Source organism: Colletotrichum karsti (genome assembly GCF_011947395.1).
Source record: "Colletotrichum karsti strain CkLH20 chromosome Unknown Scaffold4, whole genome shotgun sequence".
In the NCBI taxonomy this organism is placed as follows: Eukaryota; Fungi; Ascomycota; class Sordariomycetes; order Glomerellales; family Glomerellaceae; genus Colletotrichum; species Colletotrichum karsti.
Genome location: NW_024065904.1, coordinates 768,866 through 788,454, shown reverse-complemented (window position 1 = coordinate 788,454; position 19,589 = coordinate 768,866). Strand labels below are relative to the sequence as shown.

The following is a 19,589-nucleotide window of genomic DNA, read 5'->3' as shown; positions in this document are numbered from 1 at the left end:
CCCCCTCGTTGGTATCTTCGAAGCTGTCATGGTCATAAAGTATGGAACCCCGCCTGAGCCAGTCCGTTTGCTTTTCTCGCTTGATCGATGGAGAAACCGAGAAAATCATGGGGTGAACCCATCAAGTGGAAACAATAAAGGTAATTGGGAAAAGGTGGAAGGAGCAAGAACGAGGACGACGAAGACAGCAAGCGAGATGAGCAAGAATGAAGGCAGTGGGATGTCGATGGCTCTTCCCAAAGGTACTTCGTCTCTCGCCTGCGTAACAAATGGCAGCAGCGATGATAGTGGACGAAGCAAGGGAAGGCTCAATATTGTTGATTTTGTTAACGAGTGGCAGGACCTTGACGGAAGACTCTGGTTGCAATCAGAAACGAAAGCCGTGGACCGCCTTTTCTTCTACTAAACAACTACAACGTCGAGACTCGTATAGTAATTTTGCAACATCCTCCCATCATACTTCAACATCGGTTGTGGCGACGCCAAAAAAGACGACGCTGCTTTACATTAAACATTTTCTTCCTGTCGAAAACGTCATGTCTATGCAGGTCATTTCCCGGTTCAACGGCCTCGACAGACCTGAATCAACGCCTTATTTCAATACCCCAAACCACTGGGTTCTTGAACTCACCGGTTTACGCCTAAGTGAGCCCGTGTGCTGCACAGATCAGTTCTGCCTGGAAAACGAGCGGTTTCAAGTCTTGACGCTGACAGGACCCCATCCTATTGCCGATATCGTCGAAACGTTCCTCCGTGGAACGATCGCCAGAGGACCATTGAACGGGCCAATCCGCAGCATGCATGGGCTATTGCAGCATACCATAGGACCAGTACATCAGCTCCCAAAGTTCGCTCCTCGTGCATGGGCAGTCAAACATCCGGCAGAAGCCGAATATTTGAGCAAGGAGCTCAGGAGAATCGGAGTGAGGCCAGAGCTTTGCGAAGTCGGTTTACTCACTGACGCCGATGAAATGTCCATTTTTATGAAATGGGTCCGAACGCGTGACTTCCTTCATAGCAACGTCCCATTGGAAGACTTACTATGGGCTTTATACAACCTACCAGATTTACCCTCGGGCGACGGATCGGGGGACATGACAAGCACACCAAATCCCGGCTGGGATGACAGGACCTTTGTATTCGATGAGAATATGTTGCAACGATGGGTAGAGCATAGGAACTTTAATGCGCTCAAAGTAATCGGAGAGCTCCTGGCGCCATTCCGCTTGAGACCAGTTCATCCCGAACAGAACTTGAGGTAAGCGTTCCGCTCCATGCTTGCCGCACACACCAGCTAACAATATAAGAATACTTACCAAACTATTCCAATACTCAGACTCTGCAGTGGACGACTGCGCACCGTATCTGCAATTGTTGTTCGGCAGGAGATGGAAGACAGTTGTGTCCAGGTATTCCGGAAAGAGAGTACAGTACCCCCCCTGTTCCATTGTGGTACCTCGGGCGTAGTCAGAGCGAGAGAGAGTTACGTTCACGCTTGCAATATGACGGCTTATGGTGGCGATTGTCAAGCAAGCAATGGCTGAAGTAGTGCTGGGGTCGTGCTGTACAAAGACAATGGTTAAAGCTAGGTAGAGGAGGAAACACATCACTACGAAACGGGTTGACTTGACCATTTGTCTCTTAAATGTGATGAGATGCTGTCCAGATTGTGCTCTACAATGAGAAGTACTAAAAAGGTTATGCAGTAATAGTCATGATATTCTTTTGGACAGCAATAGCCTTAAAAAGAGGCCCGGGGGACGTGGAATGTCACCGACCCCCGCATCGCCCCACAGCAGGCACCCGTCGCATCTCTGAGGTGTGAGGCCCCGTCATTCTTCAGCGCATCCAGAGTCATTGCAGCGCTAAAAGTCGCGTCGTCGCGTCTTCCGAACCCCCCGCCATCCTCACCTCACCCTCACCCTCATCATTTCCGTCATGCCGCGAAACTGCGTGCTGCCTGACTGTCTCCACGATGGGCGCAAATAAGCCATCCGCCATAGTCATATCTGACGACGAGACCGGAACGGACATCAGCGAACCGCAGAGGCCCAGCATCAAAGCTCTTGGAAAACGCAAGGTCGACATCGATTTCGAAGAGAAGGAGGTATGGGATGCCGACTCGGATCAGGAGCTCCCCAAGATCAAGAAGCGTAAGACTCCGCGCGCTCCCGCCGCCAATGGCAAGGCAAAAGGGAAAGGCAAATCAACTACTCAGACGAAGGGCGGACCGGCCAAGAAGGCCGCCGCTGCAGGCCGCGATCTCGACGATGACTACGACATCGCACAGGTCCCCGACTACCTGAAGGAGCGCCGAAAGAAATTCGACGAGAATCGCGAAAAGCTGCGAGAGTCCGGTCTTCTGCTTCCTCCCGACTTCTCGGGCATTCCGTTTTTCGATGGCGATAGAACACCAGGGCTGGAGGAGCGACCCAAGTTCGAGGAGAGCACCAAGATCAAGCCATGCCGACCCTACGAAGATGTTGAGTTGGAATACTCCGCGGGCGTCATCCCCGCATCTATCGCGCAATACCTTCGAGACTACCAAATCGTCGGCGTCAAGTTCTTGCATAGGCTCTTCGTCTATCAAAGAGGTGGCATACTCGGAGATGACATGGGTCTCGGCAAGACGGTCCAGGTCGCCAGCTTCCTCACGGCGGCCTTTGGCAAGACTGCCGACGAGCGTGATCAAAAGCGCATGAGAATAATGAGGGAATACCCTGATCTTTGGTACCCGCGGGTGCTGATCATTTGCCCGGGCTCCATCATCGAGAATTGGAAGAACGAGCTGAACCGCTGGGGCTGGTGGAAAATTGACGTCTTCCACGGCGCCGGTAAAGAAGACGTCTTGTCGTCAGCTAGGTCAGGACGCTGCGAGATCATGATCACGACATACACAACCTACAAAAACCACATGAGCTTGGTCAACACCGTCAAGTGGGATGCAGTTGTGGCGGATGAATGCCATCAGATCAAGGAGAGGAGCTCCGAGATCACCAAGGCAATGAACAGCATCAACGCACTATGTCGCATCGGCCTGACGGGTACCGCCATTCAGAACAAGTACGAAGAACTGTGGACGCTCCTCAACTGGACAAATCCAGGCCACTTTGGCACGCTCGCGGAATGGAATCACACCATTACCAAACCGCTGACACGGGGCCAGTCCCACGATGCAACGCTCTATCAGCTGAGAGACGCCCGTGTCACTGCGAGGAAGCTCGTCGACAACCTGCTCCCCGGTTTCTTCCTCCGCCGAATGAAGACTTTAATTGCTGATCAGCTCCCCAAGAAGAGCGATCGAGTCGTCTTCTGCCCCCTCACAGACAGCCAGCAGGAAGCGTACATGAACTTCATCAGTAGGCCTGAAGTGGAGCTTCTTCGTACGCTTTCTGAACCTTGCGCGTGCGGATCAGGTACGGGCCAGGGCTGGTGCTGTAAGAAAACACTCGAGGACGGAACCACATGGCAGTCGATCATCTTTCCGTGCGTCACAACTCTTCAGAAGCTGTCGAACCACCTGACTCTGCTGATCCCTTCGGGCACTGATCTCGAGGACAAACAAAAACGAGAGATGCGCACACTGCAGACATGTTGTCCTGATACGTGGAAGCATCTGTACGAAAACAGAGACGCGATCGTCAATCTGGCGAACCCGGAGTTCTGCGGCAAGTGGAAGGTCCTCAAGAAGCTTCTCAAGTTCTGGCACGGCAACGGAGACAAAGTCCTCGTCTTCTCGCACAGCGTCCGTCTTCTGCGCATCCTCCAGCACCTTTTCCACAACACTAGCTACAGCGTCACCTACCTCGACGGCTCGCTGACCTACGAAGACCGCCAAAAGGCCGTGGACGACTTCAACTCCGATCCGACGCAGTTCGTCTTCCTGATCTCTACCAAGGCCGGTGGCGTCGGACTCAACATCACCTCCGCCAACAAGGTCGTCATCGTCGATCCTCACTGGAACCCGTCCTATGACCTCCAAGCTCAAGACCGTGCGTACCGAATCGGACAAGTCCGCGATGTCGACGTCTTCCGCCTCGTCTCCTCCGGCACCATCGAGGAGATCGTCTACGCCAGACAGATCTACAAGCAGCAGCAGGCCAACATTGGCTACACAGCCTCCTCCGAGCGCCGCTACTTCAAGGGCGTCCAGCAAGACACCGAACGCAAGGGCGAGATCTTCGGTCTCGAAAACCTCTTCACGTACCGCGAGAACCAACTCGTCATCCGCGACATCGTCAACAAAACGAACATCGCCGAAGCGAGAGCCGGAACCGGCATCACGGTGACCGACGTCGACCTGGAGAAGCTGGTCAAGGAAGAAAAGCTCGCCGGCGCCGTCAAGCAGGAACCCACGGACGCCGAAGACGGCGGCGCCAGCCAGCTCGCCGCCATCCTCACCGCAAAAAACCAAAAGGCCCACCTCGACTCCGCCCCCCAGCCCAAGAGCGACGCCGTCCAGGCCATCCTCTCCGCCGCCGGCGTCGAGTACACCCACGAGAACTCCGAGGTCATCGGCACCTCCAAGATCGAGGAGCAGCTCTCCCGCCGGGCCGCCATGGCCGCGGGCTCCCCCGACGCCGACGACCCCGGGGCGGGCGACGGCGCCCTCTTCGCCGACGATCAGGTGTTTGACGCGCAGGCGCAGAAGCTCAGGGGGTTCCCCTACGTCTACAACCCGCCCCGGGACGTCATGCGCAGGCAGTTCTGCTCCATGGCCAGGGAGTTCGGGTTTAAGTCCTCGACCGAGTTCGCGCTCGTCGTGGGCAGCTGGACCCAGGCGCAGAGGCGGAACTGCCTCGAGACGTTTTACAAGATTCGCGAGGGGAAGTTGTTGGCGGAGGAGACGGTCAAGGCGGAGGAGGATGCCGTCAAGGAGGAAGTGAAGAATGAGGAGAAGGTGAAGGTGGAGGACGTGGTTGATCCGGATGCCGAGACGGAGGATGAGACGGCGGATGAGGATGGTGATATTAGAGGGGAGGTTAAGAAGGAAGAGATTGGTAAGGTTGAGGGGATCGTTAAGACTGCGACGGATGGAGCGGCTGCGACGTCCACCAAGACGTCGATTTTCATTTACGATACCGACGATGATGATGAGCTTTGAGGCGTTTTGGCTTGGGATGGATATGATACCCCGGCACATGATATTTGGACAATTAAGACTAGACACAAGGCGTCACCGCCGCAAATTCTATTCATCTTACAGTTGCTTCAGTTCGTGTTTGGTATTACATCCTAGTCGTGTTCTACAAGTCACTCACCTCATGCATAGGCCCCAGGATACCCAGGACCATAATGTCCTTGTCCACCGGCAAACTGGATGCTATCCAGGTCGGAAAACATCGCTCGGGGATCCTGCTCAAGAAACACCTCGTCCGCGGCCCCGAGCCCATTAAACCCCTCGTCCCCAGCCTGTAGGTTACTCAACGGCACAGGCAGGTCTTCGTCAGCCATATACGAGATCTGTCCATAGTTAACCTGCTGGCCCCCCTGCATCACGTCCGCATACACCAACGACGCACGACTGGCAGCGCGGCTCGCGGGGTCCGACTCCGGCGGAGTCAACACGTCCGGTTCCCGGCCCAGCCTCCGGTTCGCCCACTGCTCGTAGATCCTCTCCATCGCCTCCTCGAGCACGACGCGCTCGTACCGCTCCCTCCTCTCCGGGTCGTGCCTCCCCAGGACCTCCGAGATGATGTCGACGCCGTGGGTTGTGGAGTACTCGCGAAAGCTGCAGAGGTCTTCGGAAAGGACGTTGTCGACGTAGGCGGAGGCCGGGCGGGGGTGGCCCGGGAAGATGATGTCCCAGATGACGAACCACTGCTGCTCCTCGGACTTTTCCGGGTCGGCGCGGCGCTGGACCTTTTGGCGTTGGGCGCGGGTGAGGCCCTCGGGTCTGCGTCCGGGCGCCGGAGCGGCGAGGACTCGGCACTGGCCGCCGTTCAGACGGGCGAGGATGTGTTCGTCGCGGGCGTCTTCGTCCTCGAACTCGGCGCCGCAGCAGGGGGCTGTTATGGGGGCCTCGTGGAACTTGTAGAGGTGCTGCTTGACGTATTTGATCTTGCTGAGGACCTTTTTGTAGCACTGGCGGTGGTTCTCCGGGTCTTTCTTCCAGAAGGGGCAGGCGAGCATTCTCCCCGGGGGCGAGGAGCTTGGGATTCGGGGTCGTTTGTAGTCCGGCGCGACGTCCTCGTCGCCGTCTGGAGGGATCTGGTCCTGGTCGTCGGAGTGGGAGCGCTTGCGTGGGTGGCGGGCTGAGTCTGGGGTTGAGGCGTTGGCACGCTGGGCTCGACTGCGGCTGCCCTGGCCACCTCGTTGTTGAGCCTGCCAGGTGCGGTAATGGCGGATGACGGCGGTGACGGCGCCTTCTAGGTGAGGCGAGAAGGGGTCGTCGGGGTGGAGGTAGAAGTCCTCGATGGGGGAATCTGGGATGGAGAAGACGCTTGATTCTGCGGAGTCGTCGTCATCGTCGGATTCTGTGTATTCTTGGATTGGAGGGAAGATGTAGGAGGAGGGCCGAGAGAAGTGTGCGGACAAGGCTGTTGAGAGTTCGGAGAGGTTTCGGAGCTGGGTGTGTGCGGCGGATCTTGGGGATTCTTGGGGTACTACTGGGTTTGATTTCCGGGGGGATAATTCCGGACTCAGGTCTGGCAGACAACGTTCGCCGGAAGTGCCAATAGGTCTGGCAGGTATCTGGATGCTGGGCCTCTGGGGCTTGGCTTGGCCGATGCTGTGCTCTGGTCGTAGGGCCGTGATGCCTCTGACTCTTCTGAGCAACTTGGCCTGGTGCGCTTGCTCATTGCTCTGTGGTCGCTTCTTGACTTGCTCGTATGAAGTCGAGCTTACAGCGCTGGCGGTATTGGTAGCCAGCGTATGTCTGCGAAAGGAGGCACCGGAATATCGAGACTCAGGAAAGACTTCGTCGGTGTCCGAATCGCAGTACTCGACACGGGCAAGAGATTCCTCCTGCGGGTTCGGCACAAGTCTCCTCACCACCTTGGTCTGACGTTTCTGGATTCGACCATCTGCGTCACGGCTGTATTCGGACTGAATGCGTTCGCGGCGAGTATCAGAGCCGTAGCCCGAGTCGCCCGAGATCCGTTGGCAGTGCTTCCCCACGCTCGATTCCGGTTGACCCTCGAAGCCATCGATTGAGGGGCTGCTTCGACAATGCTTCCTTGGATTGTGTTGTGACTCCTTGGGACGATACGGTAGAGTGGTCAAGATTCCGGACTCAAACGAAGAGTGGCGCCTATCATGATCGACCGCGGTGGGAGAAAGCTCATCCGAAGACATGTCCATGGCAGTCTCGTCGTCGAGTTCGTACTGCGCGGCGATGGCGCGACGGGCTGCACGACTCATGCGGAGGAATTGAGCGGCGAGGTCGATGGAGGCCTCATCCGGTAGAGGTTTCGATGCGTCAACAGACAGCTTGCGAGACGCGACGTCATCTTCGTCGGCGGGCATGGTCTTGATGTGCCGGCATTCAACAATGCTTCCCAGTCCCATATTGAAGGATTGGAATTTTCAGAAACTCGCAGGTGCGTAATATGGAAAAAAGTATTCGTAATGAAACGAGGGAAGGAAGGGCTCGAATTGCTCTGGGGAGCGCCTTCCACATAAATCGTAGAAGGGCGCAATTGCGCTGTTCTCTGCGCGCAGGCTGCGCCGCTTTCTGGGGTCGCTTTGGAGGCCGTCTGCCTGGTAGGGCGCATTGGCGATGCACCCAATGACGACGGTGCTGTCCACCGACGAGATGCCTTGTGAAGCAAAACGAGAGGCACGCGGCGTAGCCTGCAGCAATTGCGCAGCGTCGTGCAGCGTCGTGCAGAAAGCTGCATGGTCGACCCCAGCTATTTTGAGCAGGCTAGGAGAACGTCTTGCGACGACTCGAGGGCGACAGAACAGCGCATTCGTGCCCTTCCAAAGTCCTCAATTGAGCGAAGGGGACTAGATGATCTCGAATACCTCAAACAACGAGAGACGGTACCCTGAGGATGATATATCACCGGAAAAAGCCCTCCTGATAGAATCGGCGTGGGGAAGATATCCAGCAGCATCGTCAACCTGGTCATCACCATAATCGATTAAAGCACAGCTTCCTGGAAGAAGTCAGCCAATCCGAAGACCAAAAGCCCTTACCTTTTGTCTTGAACATGTCTCAACGATCCGCTCCGAGCGCAGCCACAACATCAAATGGCCAGTAAGTGCCGCTCCTCCCAGGGTTTGGTCGAAATGGTGTGCTGACATGTCCACTAGGACCTTCAGCTCCTCCGCAGCGCCGGCGATGGAGACATGGCGTGGAAGCTCTTCGGGGTTATCCGACCGGCTCGTCTATATCGCCGAAGCATCACCACCAAAGAGCCAGATAACGTCCGGCCGACTTAGCCGGACGCAGAAAGCAGTTGCCGGATGGGAGATGCAATGGCATCAAGCGAGCCAATCGTGACGAGACGGCCCCTGGAGGCCGCTTGACCGGAGCAGGCGCGTAAGACGATGCCTCGTTCTGGCGACCTGGCGAACCATTCGGCCTAAGCGACTCTGTCTGCGATAAGAGGTGCGCACAGTTTTCGGTTGGAGACTCGCTGGCGATTCCAACGATGTAAGAGGCAAGAGGAGACGAGTTCAACGACTTCGAGGCGGGCGTAGAAGACAGAAGTATTTGGCGTTGGAGAAGAGAGCAGAGCAAGCGTGACTGGTGTCGATGGCGACGTCAGCGTCGATATGACGGAGGTAACCCCGGGGAATAAGTTGAAGGCCGCTGAAGGTCGCAGATAAGATCAGCGGGGAACGTAATGTACGATAATGGAATAGGGCTCTTGATGAAGCCCCGATATACGCATAAAAGCGCTTAGCATTGCTGTTTCTCTTCAAGGAAGGTCATCCATCTTTTCCCACTTATGAGCGGCGGCCCCCGGGCGTCGCGTGTTGTTCCTCGAGCTTTATCCTTTTGCTTCTAGTTCTGACTTTGTTCGACTTCTTGGAAGGATACCAGCAAATTTCCCCAATTCCAAGAACTGCGCGTTTCGCCAACCTACCGTCCCGCGCCCGCTTACTCGCTCAGTCACCCCCTGACTACCCCTCCATCTCTGACAACCCCTCCATTGTTCAAGCCAGTCGCTCACCATGCTGTCCTTGTCAGAATCAGTCGACCTCTTCTGGGGCCTCGTCGGCCCCTGGACCTTCCTCTGGAACGCCTTCACCTTCCTGCCCGGCACCATCATCCGCCTCGTCCGCGCCGGCGACTACGGGCGCCTCCTCTCCTTATCTCGCTTCCGAGACGCCTGGTTCGGTGCCTTCTGGGGTTGGTGGGGCCCGAAGATCCGCGTGGGCAACGGCGACCGCATGGTCGCCCTCCTCGAGGGCCGCGTCTCGAACGCGAGGGTGGTCGAGGAAGCCGTCCACCCGCCCGTTAGCGGCGTCGTACTGGAGGTCGGCCCCGGCTCCGGGCTGTGGGTGGACCTCTTCGCCAAGAGCAGGCCCGCTACTGCGGCGGGAGAAGTTCTGAGACGCAAGATCGCCGACGGCGTGACGCGGGTCTATGGCGTTGAGCCCAACACCGAGGCGCACCCCGTGTTGAAGCAGCGGGTGGCGGAGGCCGGGCTGGAGGGCACGTACGAGATCGTCCCTGCGGGCATCGAGTCGTTGAACGACCCGACTGTGTGGGAGGGGAAGATTGAGAAGGGGAGCGTCGACTGCATCTTTTCCATTCTCTGCCTGTGCAGTATCCCGGAGCCGGAGAAGAACATTCCGGAGCTGTACTCGTATCTCAAGAAGGGCGGGAGGTGGTATGTGTACGAGCACGTTCAGGTGTCGTATAACTGGCCGCTGCGGCTTTACCAACGTAGGTTGGATCCTGAAGATACCTGAAGACACATGGACACTGACACTTTTCTCCCGCAGGCCTTGTTAACCTCGTTTGGCCGCGTGCCTTGAACGGCTGCGAGCTTTGCCGGGATACTCGTAAGACGCTGATGAATGCAGGTCCCTGGGATAAGGTGGACGTCGCACAGCCTCCGATCGAGCCGTGGTATCAAATCGTACCGCACATTTTCGGCACATTTACGAAATAAACCAGCAGGTAGACCGAGAAGTATCGTCGGGGGCGTCATTACCTTAGTTGGTGGACATGGTCTCTGGAGGCATTCTACCTGTGCACAAATGTGGTCGCAATGAGCCCTGACAACAGCGGTCAGGGGCCCCAAGAACCACGGGAACAAGTACCTTATCTAGTGGCCACATCGAATTCAAGCACCTTTTGAAAAGAGTAATCGATTCTGGTATTCATGTATGTAGTGATACTGCTGCCCTCATTCCCTGTTCTTCATTTCCTCCCATCTCCATTTTCTCCGTTTCCTCTGACCTTTGTCATCCCACGGTTGCTCAGACGAAAACCTGTTGCGTCTCTCTCTTCGGCTCGAAAATGCCAACCTTTTTGCAAGCGCAGGGCGTCGAGCTTTCGCGCGGCCTCGGGACAAGAACAACCGGCTTGCAAAGAAAGTGGTCGGACTTTTCGAAAATCTGGCGTACTCCTGGGATGCCTGGGATCGGGCAGTCGTAAAAGTGGTTTGTCTCGGAATTCTTTCCAACGAGGATCGGCACGCTCCATTCAGACGTTCCATTTCTGACAACGGCCTGCTTGATGAGATATTCCCTGTCGCCCTTGTGGTTTTTGTTGCATGTCAATTGCTTTCCACGACCGCCCGAGTTGTGGCACTTTCGGGACTTGTCGTCCCACAAGGTGAGCGAGGGGATATTAGGCATGCTGTTCTTCTTTCTTCCGAGTTTGGCCACCGGAGAACCGCCTCCAAGGAGGAGAGTGCCATCGTCGCTTTGCGTGACCGTTGTGAAGTTGCCTTGGCCTTCGCTGTGGTCGAAGGCTTCCAAAGTGAACCAGCAATCCTTCTCTGTAGGAGGTGAACCAAGACCACCGGAGACTGAAGTGAAGGTTGAGTCCGAGGGGGCTGCTGTGATGGCAGTGGAGGCCGAGATGACCAAGAGTGAGAGAGCGACTGGGAAGTGCATGGTGTCGTTGTATCGTGCGTTGAGAAGTGTCTTGGGTTTGGAAGAATGAGGAGGAAGTTTGTAGTTCCAAAGAAGCAGGGTGATGAAAGACAAAACGTGAGATGCTTGGGTGGGAATACTGGTTGTGATGATGGTGCCTCGTTGTTTGGATGTTGTTGAGGTTGAAGTTGGAATGGGATTCTGGGAGCGAGGAGGGAGTTAAATAGGTTGAAGGGGACACGCTTCCCAAGAGACCACCAGCTCTTGCCCTCGGCGAAGACGTGCCTCCTGCCCAATTTCCAAAGACTTCCTTCCCAGATGTGAAGGAGCGTCAACTTCTCGGAAGGCGTGGCTACCGATATCACCACGAAGGGCAGGAGTCGTCTTGGTGTTGCTACCTCAACTGGCGCAACTGCCATGATTCTATGGGTTACTTGGGTGATCCTTCCACACATCTGGAAGGAAAGGCCGAGGTCAGAATTTTCTGATACCTAGTTACTTCCTGGAAACTTTTTTACCTGATTCCATTGGTTTCCATGTTCACAAGATGGAAGGAAGGCATCACACCTACCTTACCCTGGTACCTTCCTAAGGTATTCGGTGACACCCTCAAGCAATGGTGACGGCCTGACAACTTCCAAAGAGCGTCCATTACCAGCTTTTCATTTCTCGAGCTGCAGGAGAAATTCGCCAAATCCACAGGCTGAGGTGCCGGACTGTTCCTGCAGTCATGAAGATAGATACGGCAGTAACCAGCCAGGATGGAGCACCGGCGCCTGCGTCGTATAAATCATGCAAGAACACCGGCGTCTAATGGGAAAGAATCCGTGAAGGCACCTATCCTCCGTACCACGGCTTCTCTACCAGCCGTTGTTTCCCCGCTTGGCAATTGCCTCTCTTCCCCTTCAGATTGCATAACTGGGACAGCTCTCTACGACGTTGGGACACCCCTCGTGGGAATCAATGCTAGAAACCAGGATGGAACATGATCAAAATCTGCCTCTGTTGCCCGGATCTCCAACAAACGATGTTCTTTGTGCCAGTCCTTTCCTCGCGGGTGCGTCTCAGGCGAGCTTAGTCCTTACACCATCTCTGTGACCAAAGTTTCTACTTCCCAGATGTATCGTCCAAGCCTCTCTTCTCTGAGAGACTCGACTGTGTGCGGTTGTCATCTCTGTTAAAACTACACGGTGGTTATATTGCGACATCCGTCATGTGCTAGAAGGACTCGTTACAAGAAAACATTTATGATACTCAGATTGGCGATAGTGGTTGAGCGCCAACCCGCTTAGCTTCTTCATTCAGGGCATCCACCTCGGCCTGTACAAGAGGAATACCGGTCTTCTCTCTCTCCTGCTGATTTAATTGCTCGATCTCTCCCGGGAAGTAGATGCGTTCAACCCCAGCCGCCTTGTCAGAGCCAACAACGCGTTGGTACAGGTAGTCCATTCTCTCCCGGAAGTCCTCCAAGCTCATGAACAGATCGGGTTTGATGGCGACCAGGAAGTGACCGACATCCGCAGGCTTCGACGGATCATACGGATTCGTTACGTGCCCGGCGAACGCAGAGCCAGACAGCACACCCGAAAACACGTCCATCATGATGGACAGAGCCGACCCCTTGGGACCTCCCATAGGAAGCATGACACCACCGAGCGCAGCGGCGGGGTCATCTGTCGGGCGACCTTCGGCATCAAGAGCCCAGTCCAGGGGAATCTTCTCTCCACGTCTCTTCGCCTTGTAAATCTTGCCCCGGGCCGCCACCGACGGGGCCATGTCGAGAATAAAAGGCTTCTCCTTTCCAGGTGCACCGCACGCAATCGGCGAGACGCCCATGAGCTTGCTCTTGCCTCCCCAGACCGGCAACGCGGGGCTCGAGTTCGTAAACACGAGACTCATCATGCCCGCGTCGATGGCCTGCTGGACGAGCCAGGCGCTCATGCCGAAGTGGTTCGAGTGCTTGACGCTGGCCATGCCGATGCCGAAGACCTTCGCGGACTCAACGGCAGCGGCCATGCCCATCTCCGCGGCGACGAAGCCGAAGCCGTTGTGGGCGTCGACCTGGGCCACGGCCGGGGTGACCTGGACCATCTCCGGCTTGGCGTCGGCGGCGAGGACGCCCTGGCGGATCCGCTCCATGTAGGACGGGATGCGGTTCATGCCGTGGGTGTCGACGCCGCGGAGGTCGGCGGCCACGAGGCAGCGGGCGACCGTGGCGGCGTCTTCGGGGGACACGCCGTTGCCCTTGAGGATGTCTTCAACGAGGCGTCTTGCCTCGGAGGCCGAGACGTGGATTTTGGGTTCTGATGAGTCTGCCATTTTCTCTGGCTTGAAGACACTGTGTGTCTGGTTCGGTGAAGATTTTGGATGTCGTCAAGGGTTGAAAGTTGCGGCGTTCGATGGCAAGCTTTCAGGATCTTTTCTTGTAAAACTTTTGTCTGATTGAGAATGTAGCAATTATGGGATCGAAAAGATAATGACTTCCAGGTAATGGCATCTAAAGAGTCTTCCTTTCGACGATGCTCAAGTGTACAGTTCCGTTGAGTTCTTTCGACTGTGCGGGAATACCCCGAGCCCAACAAAGCTCTTGCTGCGGGGTTTCCCCGCGCCCTTCAATTCCCCTGCCCTTTTCAACTTCCCTTCTTCGTCCCACATCGGACATTTCCCGAATTCCTTCATCATCCAGCATCGATCCGTATCAATCGTTTTCGAATTCTGAGTCACCGGACTTCGTGCGCTCATCGATGCGCCCGGAATATGCCCGACTCGACACCGTCTCGACCGTCAAGCCGGCAGCCACGGAGGACGGCCCGGCTGCGTTTGGCGTGCGCCCGCTGCCAGAGGCGGAAGATCCGTGTAAGTGTAGCCTCCGGCCGTGTCTCATGGACCGAATGCTGATTGGGCGCAGTGCGACGGTCAATTACCGGCATGCAACAACTGTAAGAAAGCCTCCGTTGCTTGTACCGATGGCGAGAGTGTCCGGCTCCGAGACCTGCCAAGAGCGTAAGCGTTGTCCGTCGGCCCCACCAATGCCGGCGTTGCTGACGAGAATCAAGGCAAATATCGAATCTGAAAGATCGCATCAGATGGCTGGAGAGTATCGTCCGAGAAAGATGTCCAGACGTCGATCTAGCCCAAGGACCGCCTGGCGACTTCGACATAGATGTCGATGGGGATGAGACATTCATCGGCGAGTCAACGATCGACGAGGGCAGCGTTCAACCGGAAGACCATCCGGGACAACAAGAGGTCGATGGATCGAGACCTCAGCAGTCCGTTTCCGCAGAGCCTGCGTCAAATCCTCAACCAACCCGCCCAGAAACACGGGTGATTGACCCTTCAGGCAGCAACGCCATATCGCATGAAATCGGGATGGTATCCCTAGGCAGCAATCAAGACCCCAAGTACATTGGGCCCTCCAGCGGGTACTTCCTGGCTCGCCTGATGCTGAACTCTACTCGCCAAGAAGACCAGTCGGCATGGCCGTCCAAGACACCAGCGCAGAACAGCCCGTTTCCGACAGCCCTGGTCGAGGCCATGCAGGGTCCGCTGCCGTTGCCGGGGAAGGAGCAGGCACGGCAGCTGGCGGAGATGTACTTCGATGTCATCAACGTGCAGTATCCCATCCTGCATCAACCAACTTTCATGATGCTGCTAGACCAAGTCTACGAGAACGGGTTAGAGGCAGATCATGGCCCTATCGGCGCCTTCCAAATCTTCATGGTCCTCGCGCTAGGAGCTACTGTGCTGTCTCGGCGGACGAGGGCACGTCTCTCAGGGGAGTCGTATTGCCTGTCGGCACTGCAGTATTTTGATCGTATCAACGTTGAAAACTCCATCCGTGGCTTGCAATGTCTTTTGCTGCTGACGATATTCACCATGCACAGCGCTTGCATGCGTTTGGACGTTTGGTACCTCAACTATCAGTGCATCGCTGCAGTCCTTGACCTCGGACTTCAGCGCGACATCAACACGAACGCAGGTATCTCTCTCTTGGAGCAAGAAATGCGGACGCGGATCTTTTGGGTTGTTCTTACCCTTGACCGGATGATTGCCACCATGATGGGGCGGCCTATCGGGCTGCGCGATGAAGCCTGTGATCTTCGAGTGAGTCCCTATGAAGAACGAATGCCGAAGGTCGTAGACTGACACGATCAGCTTCCGCAAAACATTGATGACATGGCCCTACAGGGCTTCTCGCAGCTACCTAATGCCCTACCCTCAGGACGCATGGCTTTCTCAATACATCTGTTTCGCCTCGCAAAGCTGAACTCCGAGTTCAAATATGTTGCCAATAGCATTGTTCGCGACACCCCGCGATATGCTTACCCAGCAGTCATCGATATCCACGAATGGCAACATGGGATGCTTCAACAACTTGACGAATGGTATGCCGCAATACCTCAAATAGCCGGCATGGAGTACATTTACATGGTCTGTCGGACCCGATATCACGGCCTGCGGATGCTTCTATTACGGCCCAGCCCGGCGATACCTAACCCGTCACCCGAATCACTGAAGAAATGCTTCGATGCTGCTTGCCAAAGCATTCGTCTTCTGGATCAGATGTACAAGCAGAACCTTCTGATGCACGCCTGGAACACGCCGCATTCCGTTGTTTCGAGCATTATCACCATGCTCTACTGCATCAAGATGGTGCCCGAGATTGCACGGCAAACAGCGCTGGACTCTCTGATGTCTGATTTCGGCGCCGGATTGGGAGTGTTGGCGGCAACGGGCGAGCATTGGTCTGGTGCGAAGCGTTGCCGGGATGTCCTTGACGACATGATCCGGGCTACTGTCCGTTGGATGAAAGATGTCACCAGTCAGCCTGCATCCATGGACGTCCAAACTCAACGGCGATCATCACGACTGGACCCGAACCAGACTCAGCCAATCAACCCGTATGATGCTGGATTAAACGGTGCAAACACATCCAGGATTGGGTTCTCTGAAGGCCTTTCCCACCCTATGACCATGGCTGCGATGACAGCCAATGGTTCGGAGGCTTTTCTGCCCCAAGATCCTTTCGAATCTTTCCTCGCCAACACGTCTTTTGGAGACCAGTTTCAAATGGGTGAAGCATCAAATTTGGATACCATAATGCGCGGTCTTTTTGACGATTTCATACCCACATACCCAAACTTTACTTGAGAGAATCGGTCAGAACAGCTGGTCCAGTGTGTAAGATGAAGATGTTTTGGTACAGCTATTATAATAAAATCTATTCAAACTTATGATGGACCATGCGCTGTAAGGAAATCAAAGTCCGCTCCGCCCTCGGCCTGATTGACTTCGCGCAGGTACAGACCTCGGTAGCCCCTAATACGTTTCTTTGCCATCCACGGCGCCTTGCTGCCGCCATTAGCCTCCTCCTTCTCCAAAGCTTGAAGCTTCTCGTCTATCCTCCGGCGAATCTCCTCGTCTGAGATTTCAACCTTGATGACTCGTTTCTCTGCGTCAAAGGTGATGATATCTCCGTCTCTTACGATACCCAACACCGACTCTGGGTCTGCAGCTTCCGGCGAGATGTGTAGCACGATAGTTCCGCCCGCAGTACCGCTCATTCTACCATCCGACAAGCGCAGCATGTCTTGCACTCCTTGAGCCGCAAGCTTTCGGGGAATGGGAATTAGTCCCGCCTCTGGCATTCCTGGGTTTCCCACGGGGCCGATGTTTTGCAATACAAGAACACTATCAGGCGTGACCTGCAGATCTGGGTCGTCGATCCGGAGGGCAAGGTCCGCAGACCCAGCAAAGACGACCGCGGGGCCAGAATGCTTCAAGAGGTGGCGGTACTTTGAAGCGCTCTGCTTGATCACAGCACCGCCGGGAGCAATGTTTCCACGGAGAACAGCCAGAGCGGAAGCCGGATACAGCGGCTCGTTAAATGGCTGCAGACAATTCACCAAGCTATCCCTCGGAACAGGAATAAACGGTGTCGTCGCCAACTCCTCGCCCAGCGTCTTCCCCGTTACCGTCATCGCGTCCAGGTACAAAAGCGGCTTAATCTCGTGCAACAAAGCCAGCATGCCGCCCGAGTTATGGAAGTCGGTCATGTAGTTGTCGCCGCTAGGCTTCAGGTCGACGATCAGCGGCGTCTTGCGCCCGATCTCGTCGATGGTGTCGAGGGTGATGGTCCCGGCCACGGTAGGGTGGCGCCCGATGATGGCGAGGAGGTGCACGACGGCGTTGGTCGAGCCGCCGATGGCCTGAAGGACGGTGATGGCGTTCAGGAACGACTCGCGGGTGAGGAGCTCCTGGGGCTTGAGACGCTTCTGGTGCAGGGCCACGGCGAGGCCGCCGGTCTGCTCGGCGATGCGGAGGCGCGCTGAGGATACGGCTGGGGCTGTTGCGCCTGCGAAGGGCATCATGCCTAAGCCGACTAGGATACAGGCCATTGTCGAGGCTGTTCCCATGACGCCGCATGTTCCTCCCTTGGAAATGTCAGAAATCATCTGAGTTAACTGCAGCGATTGATACTCACTGTCGGCGCAAGCTCATCATTGATGGCTGAGATGTCTTCAATGTCGATCTTTCCGGCTCTGTATGCCGCCCAGTTGTTGCGGCAGTCTGTACAGGCACCAATTCTCACCCCTTTGTGGCTACCAGGCATCATCGGGCCTGTAACTAGATGCAAAATTGGCTTATTTGCAGAAACACCGCCCATCAGCTGAGCTGGAGTCGTCTTATCACATCCTACTCACGCATCAGCTCATACACTCACCTCTCACCAGCAACATTCTTACCTCCAATGAGAACAACAGCATCGCACGGCTGCGCCTTGATCATCTCCTCCGTGTCCATGCTCATCAAATTCCTCAGATACATGCTCGTCGGCGACGCAAAGCTCTCGGCGATGCTGATGGTGGGGAAGTCGATCGCCAGCCCGCCGTTGAGCTGCACCCCGCGCTTCACGGCCTCGATCAGCTGCGGCACGTTGGCGTGGCACGGGTTGAAGCTCGAGTACGTGTTGACGATGCCGACGATGGGCCGCGAGAGCGCGTCCTCGCTGTATCCCAGGGCCTTGATGAAGACCTTGCGCAGGAAGAGCGAGAAGTGCGCGTCGCCGTAGGACGTCAGGCCCTGGCGCAGGCCCGTGGAGTTGGGGTCGATGGGCGTTGAGAGGTCGTAGTCGCCCGTCACCGGCTTCTTTTCTGGTTTTGTTGGTGCTTTTTGTTCGGCCATTTTTGCGTGTTAATGTTATCTTGAGTGTTAGTGAGTTCGATCACGCAATGCCGGGTATTAGTATTCCTTCTTTTATGGTTGGCTGGGAGGCCCTTATCCGAGTGCCGTTGGAGGTGCGGGGACTCCGCATGTCGTGATCGCGCCGGCAATAGGACGGCCGATGGCGTCGGGGCTCCGGTCCGTGAGGGACGGACTTTCTCCGTTCTCTGGTAGATTGCGGCAACCTTTCACCAGATACACTGCGGGAGGGTTTGAAACGTCAACGGAGGTGTCTGAGAGGCCTAAATTCGAGTTGATACTCGTATATAACATGAATCTTTTACTTCAAGGAGCCCGCTGAAGGCACTCTTATTTATCTGCGTCGTGATTAACCACTATCGCCCGGCACCGGCCAAGACCCGTCTTTTCCGCCCCTTTTCCGTCACCACTTACACCAACCACCATGCTCGACCTCAAGGGCAAAGTCGCCCTGGTCATCGGACTCGGCCAAACAGGCTCAGAAGGCTGGGGCATCGGCGCCGCCTGCGCCGTCACGTTCGCGAAACAAGGCGCCCTCATCTTCGGCGGCAACCGCACCGTCGAGTCCACCGCCAAGACCAGGGCCGCCATCGAGGAGATCGGCGGCGTCTGCGACGTGGTCGCGACGGACGCCACCTCCTCCGAGTCCGTCAAAGCCCTCGTGGACGCCTGTCTTTCCAAACACGGCCGGATAGACATCCTCCTCGCCAACGTCGGCCAGTCCCAGCCGGGGTGTCCCGCGACCATGTCCGAGGCGACGTGGGACGCGCAGGTCGAGCTGAACCTCAAGACGGTGTACCTGGCGTGCCACCACGTTCTCCCCGTGATGGAGGCGCAGGATAGCGGTGGCAGCGTGGTCTGCATCTCGAGCATCGCGGGGCTGCGGTACATCGGCAAGCCGCAGGTGGCGTACAACACGACCAAGGCGGCGATCATGCAGTTCGTGAAGGCGACGGCGGTGGTGTACGCGCCGAGGGGGGTGCGGCTGAACACGGTGGTCCCGGGGCTGATGGAGACGCCGTACACGAGGGTGCTGGCGTCGCGGTTTCCGGTGGAGGGGGGGTACGAGGCGTTTAAGCGGATGAGGGACGAGCAGGTGCCGATGGGGAGGATGGGGGACGCGTGGGATGTCGCGAATGCGGCGGCGTTTCTCGTCTCGGATGAGGCGAGGTATATCACGGGGCAGAAGATTGTGGTTGATGGGGGGATTACTTCGTCGACGGGGCGTACTTAGAACCGAAATACAAAAGGAAACACTCTTCCTTCGAGGTGTCGAGTTACTATTGTGCTGTTACAACTTACTCATGAACATCGGCTTAAAAGACATCTTTTTGAAAAAAAGAAACGCTCATCTAACGTTTCTTTCAATTCCAGAGCGA

At 56.1% G+C, this 19,589-nt stretch overlaps 8 protein-coding genes across 8 annotated transcripts; 4 read left to right on the top strand and 4 right to left on the bottom strand.

The window, feature by feature from the left end:
• Positions 1-1,975: 1,975 nt before the first annotated feature.
• CkaCkLH20_01772 (SNF2 super family protein) lies at positions 1,976-5,104 on the top strand (the record flags this gene model as incomplete). Its single annotated transcript, XM_038884491.1, has 1 exon — positions 1,976-5,104. The coding sequence occupies one exon, from the start codon at positions 1,976-1,978 to the stop codon at positions 5,102-5,104; it is 3,129 nt and encodes a 1,042-aa protein (XP_038750191.1).
• A 158-nt stretch (positions 5,105-5,262) lies between these two features.
• On the bottom strand, positions 5,263-7,509 carry CkaCkLH20_01771 (uncharacterized protein; the record flags this gene model as incomplete). The annotated part of the gene is made up of 1 exon (XM_038884490.1): positions 5,263-7,509. One exon carries the CDS (start codon positions 7,507-7,509, stop codon positions 5,263-5,265), a length of 2,247 nt encoding a protein of 748 aa, XP_038750190.1.
• A 1,617-nt stretch (positions 7,510-9,126) lies between these two features.
• CkaCkLH20_01770 (uncharacterized protein) lies at positions 9,127-10,073 on the top strand (the record flags this gene model as incomplete). The annotated part of the gene is made up of 2 exons (XM_038884489.1): positions 9,127-9,844; positions 9,904-10,073. 2 exons carry the CDS (start codon positions 9,127-9,129, stop codon positions 10,071-10,073), a joined length of 888 nt encoding a protein of 295 aa, XP_038750189.1.
• Positions 10,074-10,383: 310 nt separating this feature from the next.
• CkaCkLH20_01769 (uncharacterized protein) lies at positions 10,384-11,025 on the bottom strand (the record flags this gene model as incomplete). The annotated part of the gene is made up of 1 exon (XM_038884488.1): positions 10,384-11,025. One exon carries the CDS (start codon positions 11,023-11,025, stop codon positions 10,384-10,386), a length of 642 nt encoding a protein of 213 aa, XP_038750188.1.
• Positions 11,026-12,258: 1,233 nt separating this feature from the next.
• Positions 12,259-13,323, bottom strand: CkaCkLH20_01768 (malate/L-lactate dehydrogenase; the record flags this gene model as incomplete). Its single annotated transcript, XM_038884487.1, has 1 exon — positions 12,259-13,323. One exon carries the CDS (start codon positions 13,321-13,323, stop codon positions 12,259-12,261), a length of 1,065 nt encoding a protein of 354 aa, XP_038750187.1.
• Positions 13,324-13,748: 425 nt separating this feature from the next.
• On the top strand, positions 13,749-16,158 carry CkaCkLH20_01767 (uncharacterized protein; the record flags this gene model as incomplete). The annotated part of the gene is made up of 5 exons (XM_038884486.1): positions 13,749-13,860; positions 13,913-13,943; positions 14,061-14,753; positions 14,892-15,111; positions 15,163-16,158. 5 exons carry the CDS (start codon positions 13,749-13,751, stop codon positions 16,156-16,158), a joined length of 2,052 nt encoding a protein of 683 aa, XP_038750186.1.
• An 80-nt stretch (positions 16,159-16,238) lies between these two features.
• CkaCkLH20_01766 (putative dehydratase) lies at positions 16,239-18,192 on the bottom strand (the record flags this gene model as incomplete). Its single annotated transcript, XM_038884485.1, has 3 exons — positions 16,239-17,441; positions 17,492-17,577; positions 17,754-18,192. 3 exons carry the CDS (start codon positions 18,190-18,192, stop codon positions 16,239-16,241), a joined length of 1,728 nt encoding a protein of 575 aa, XP_038750185.1.
• Positions 18,193-18,634: 442 nt separating this feature from the next.
• On the top strand, positions 18,635-19,444 carry CkaCkLH20_01765 (short-chain dehydrogenase reductase sdr; the record flags this gene model as incomplete). The annotated part of the gene is made up of 1 exon (XM_038884484.1): positions 18,635-19,444. One exon carries the CDS (start codon positions 18,635-18,637, stop codon positions 19,442-19,444), a length of 810 nt encoding a protein of 269 aa, XP_038750184.1.
• Between the last annotated feature and the right edge of the window lie 145 nt (positions 19,445-19,589).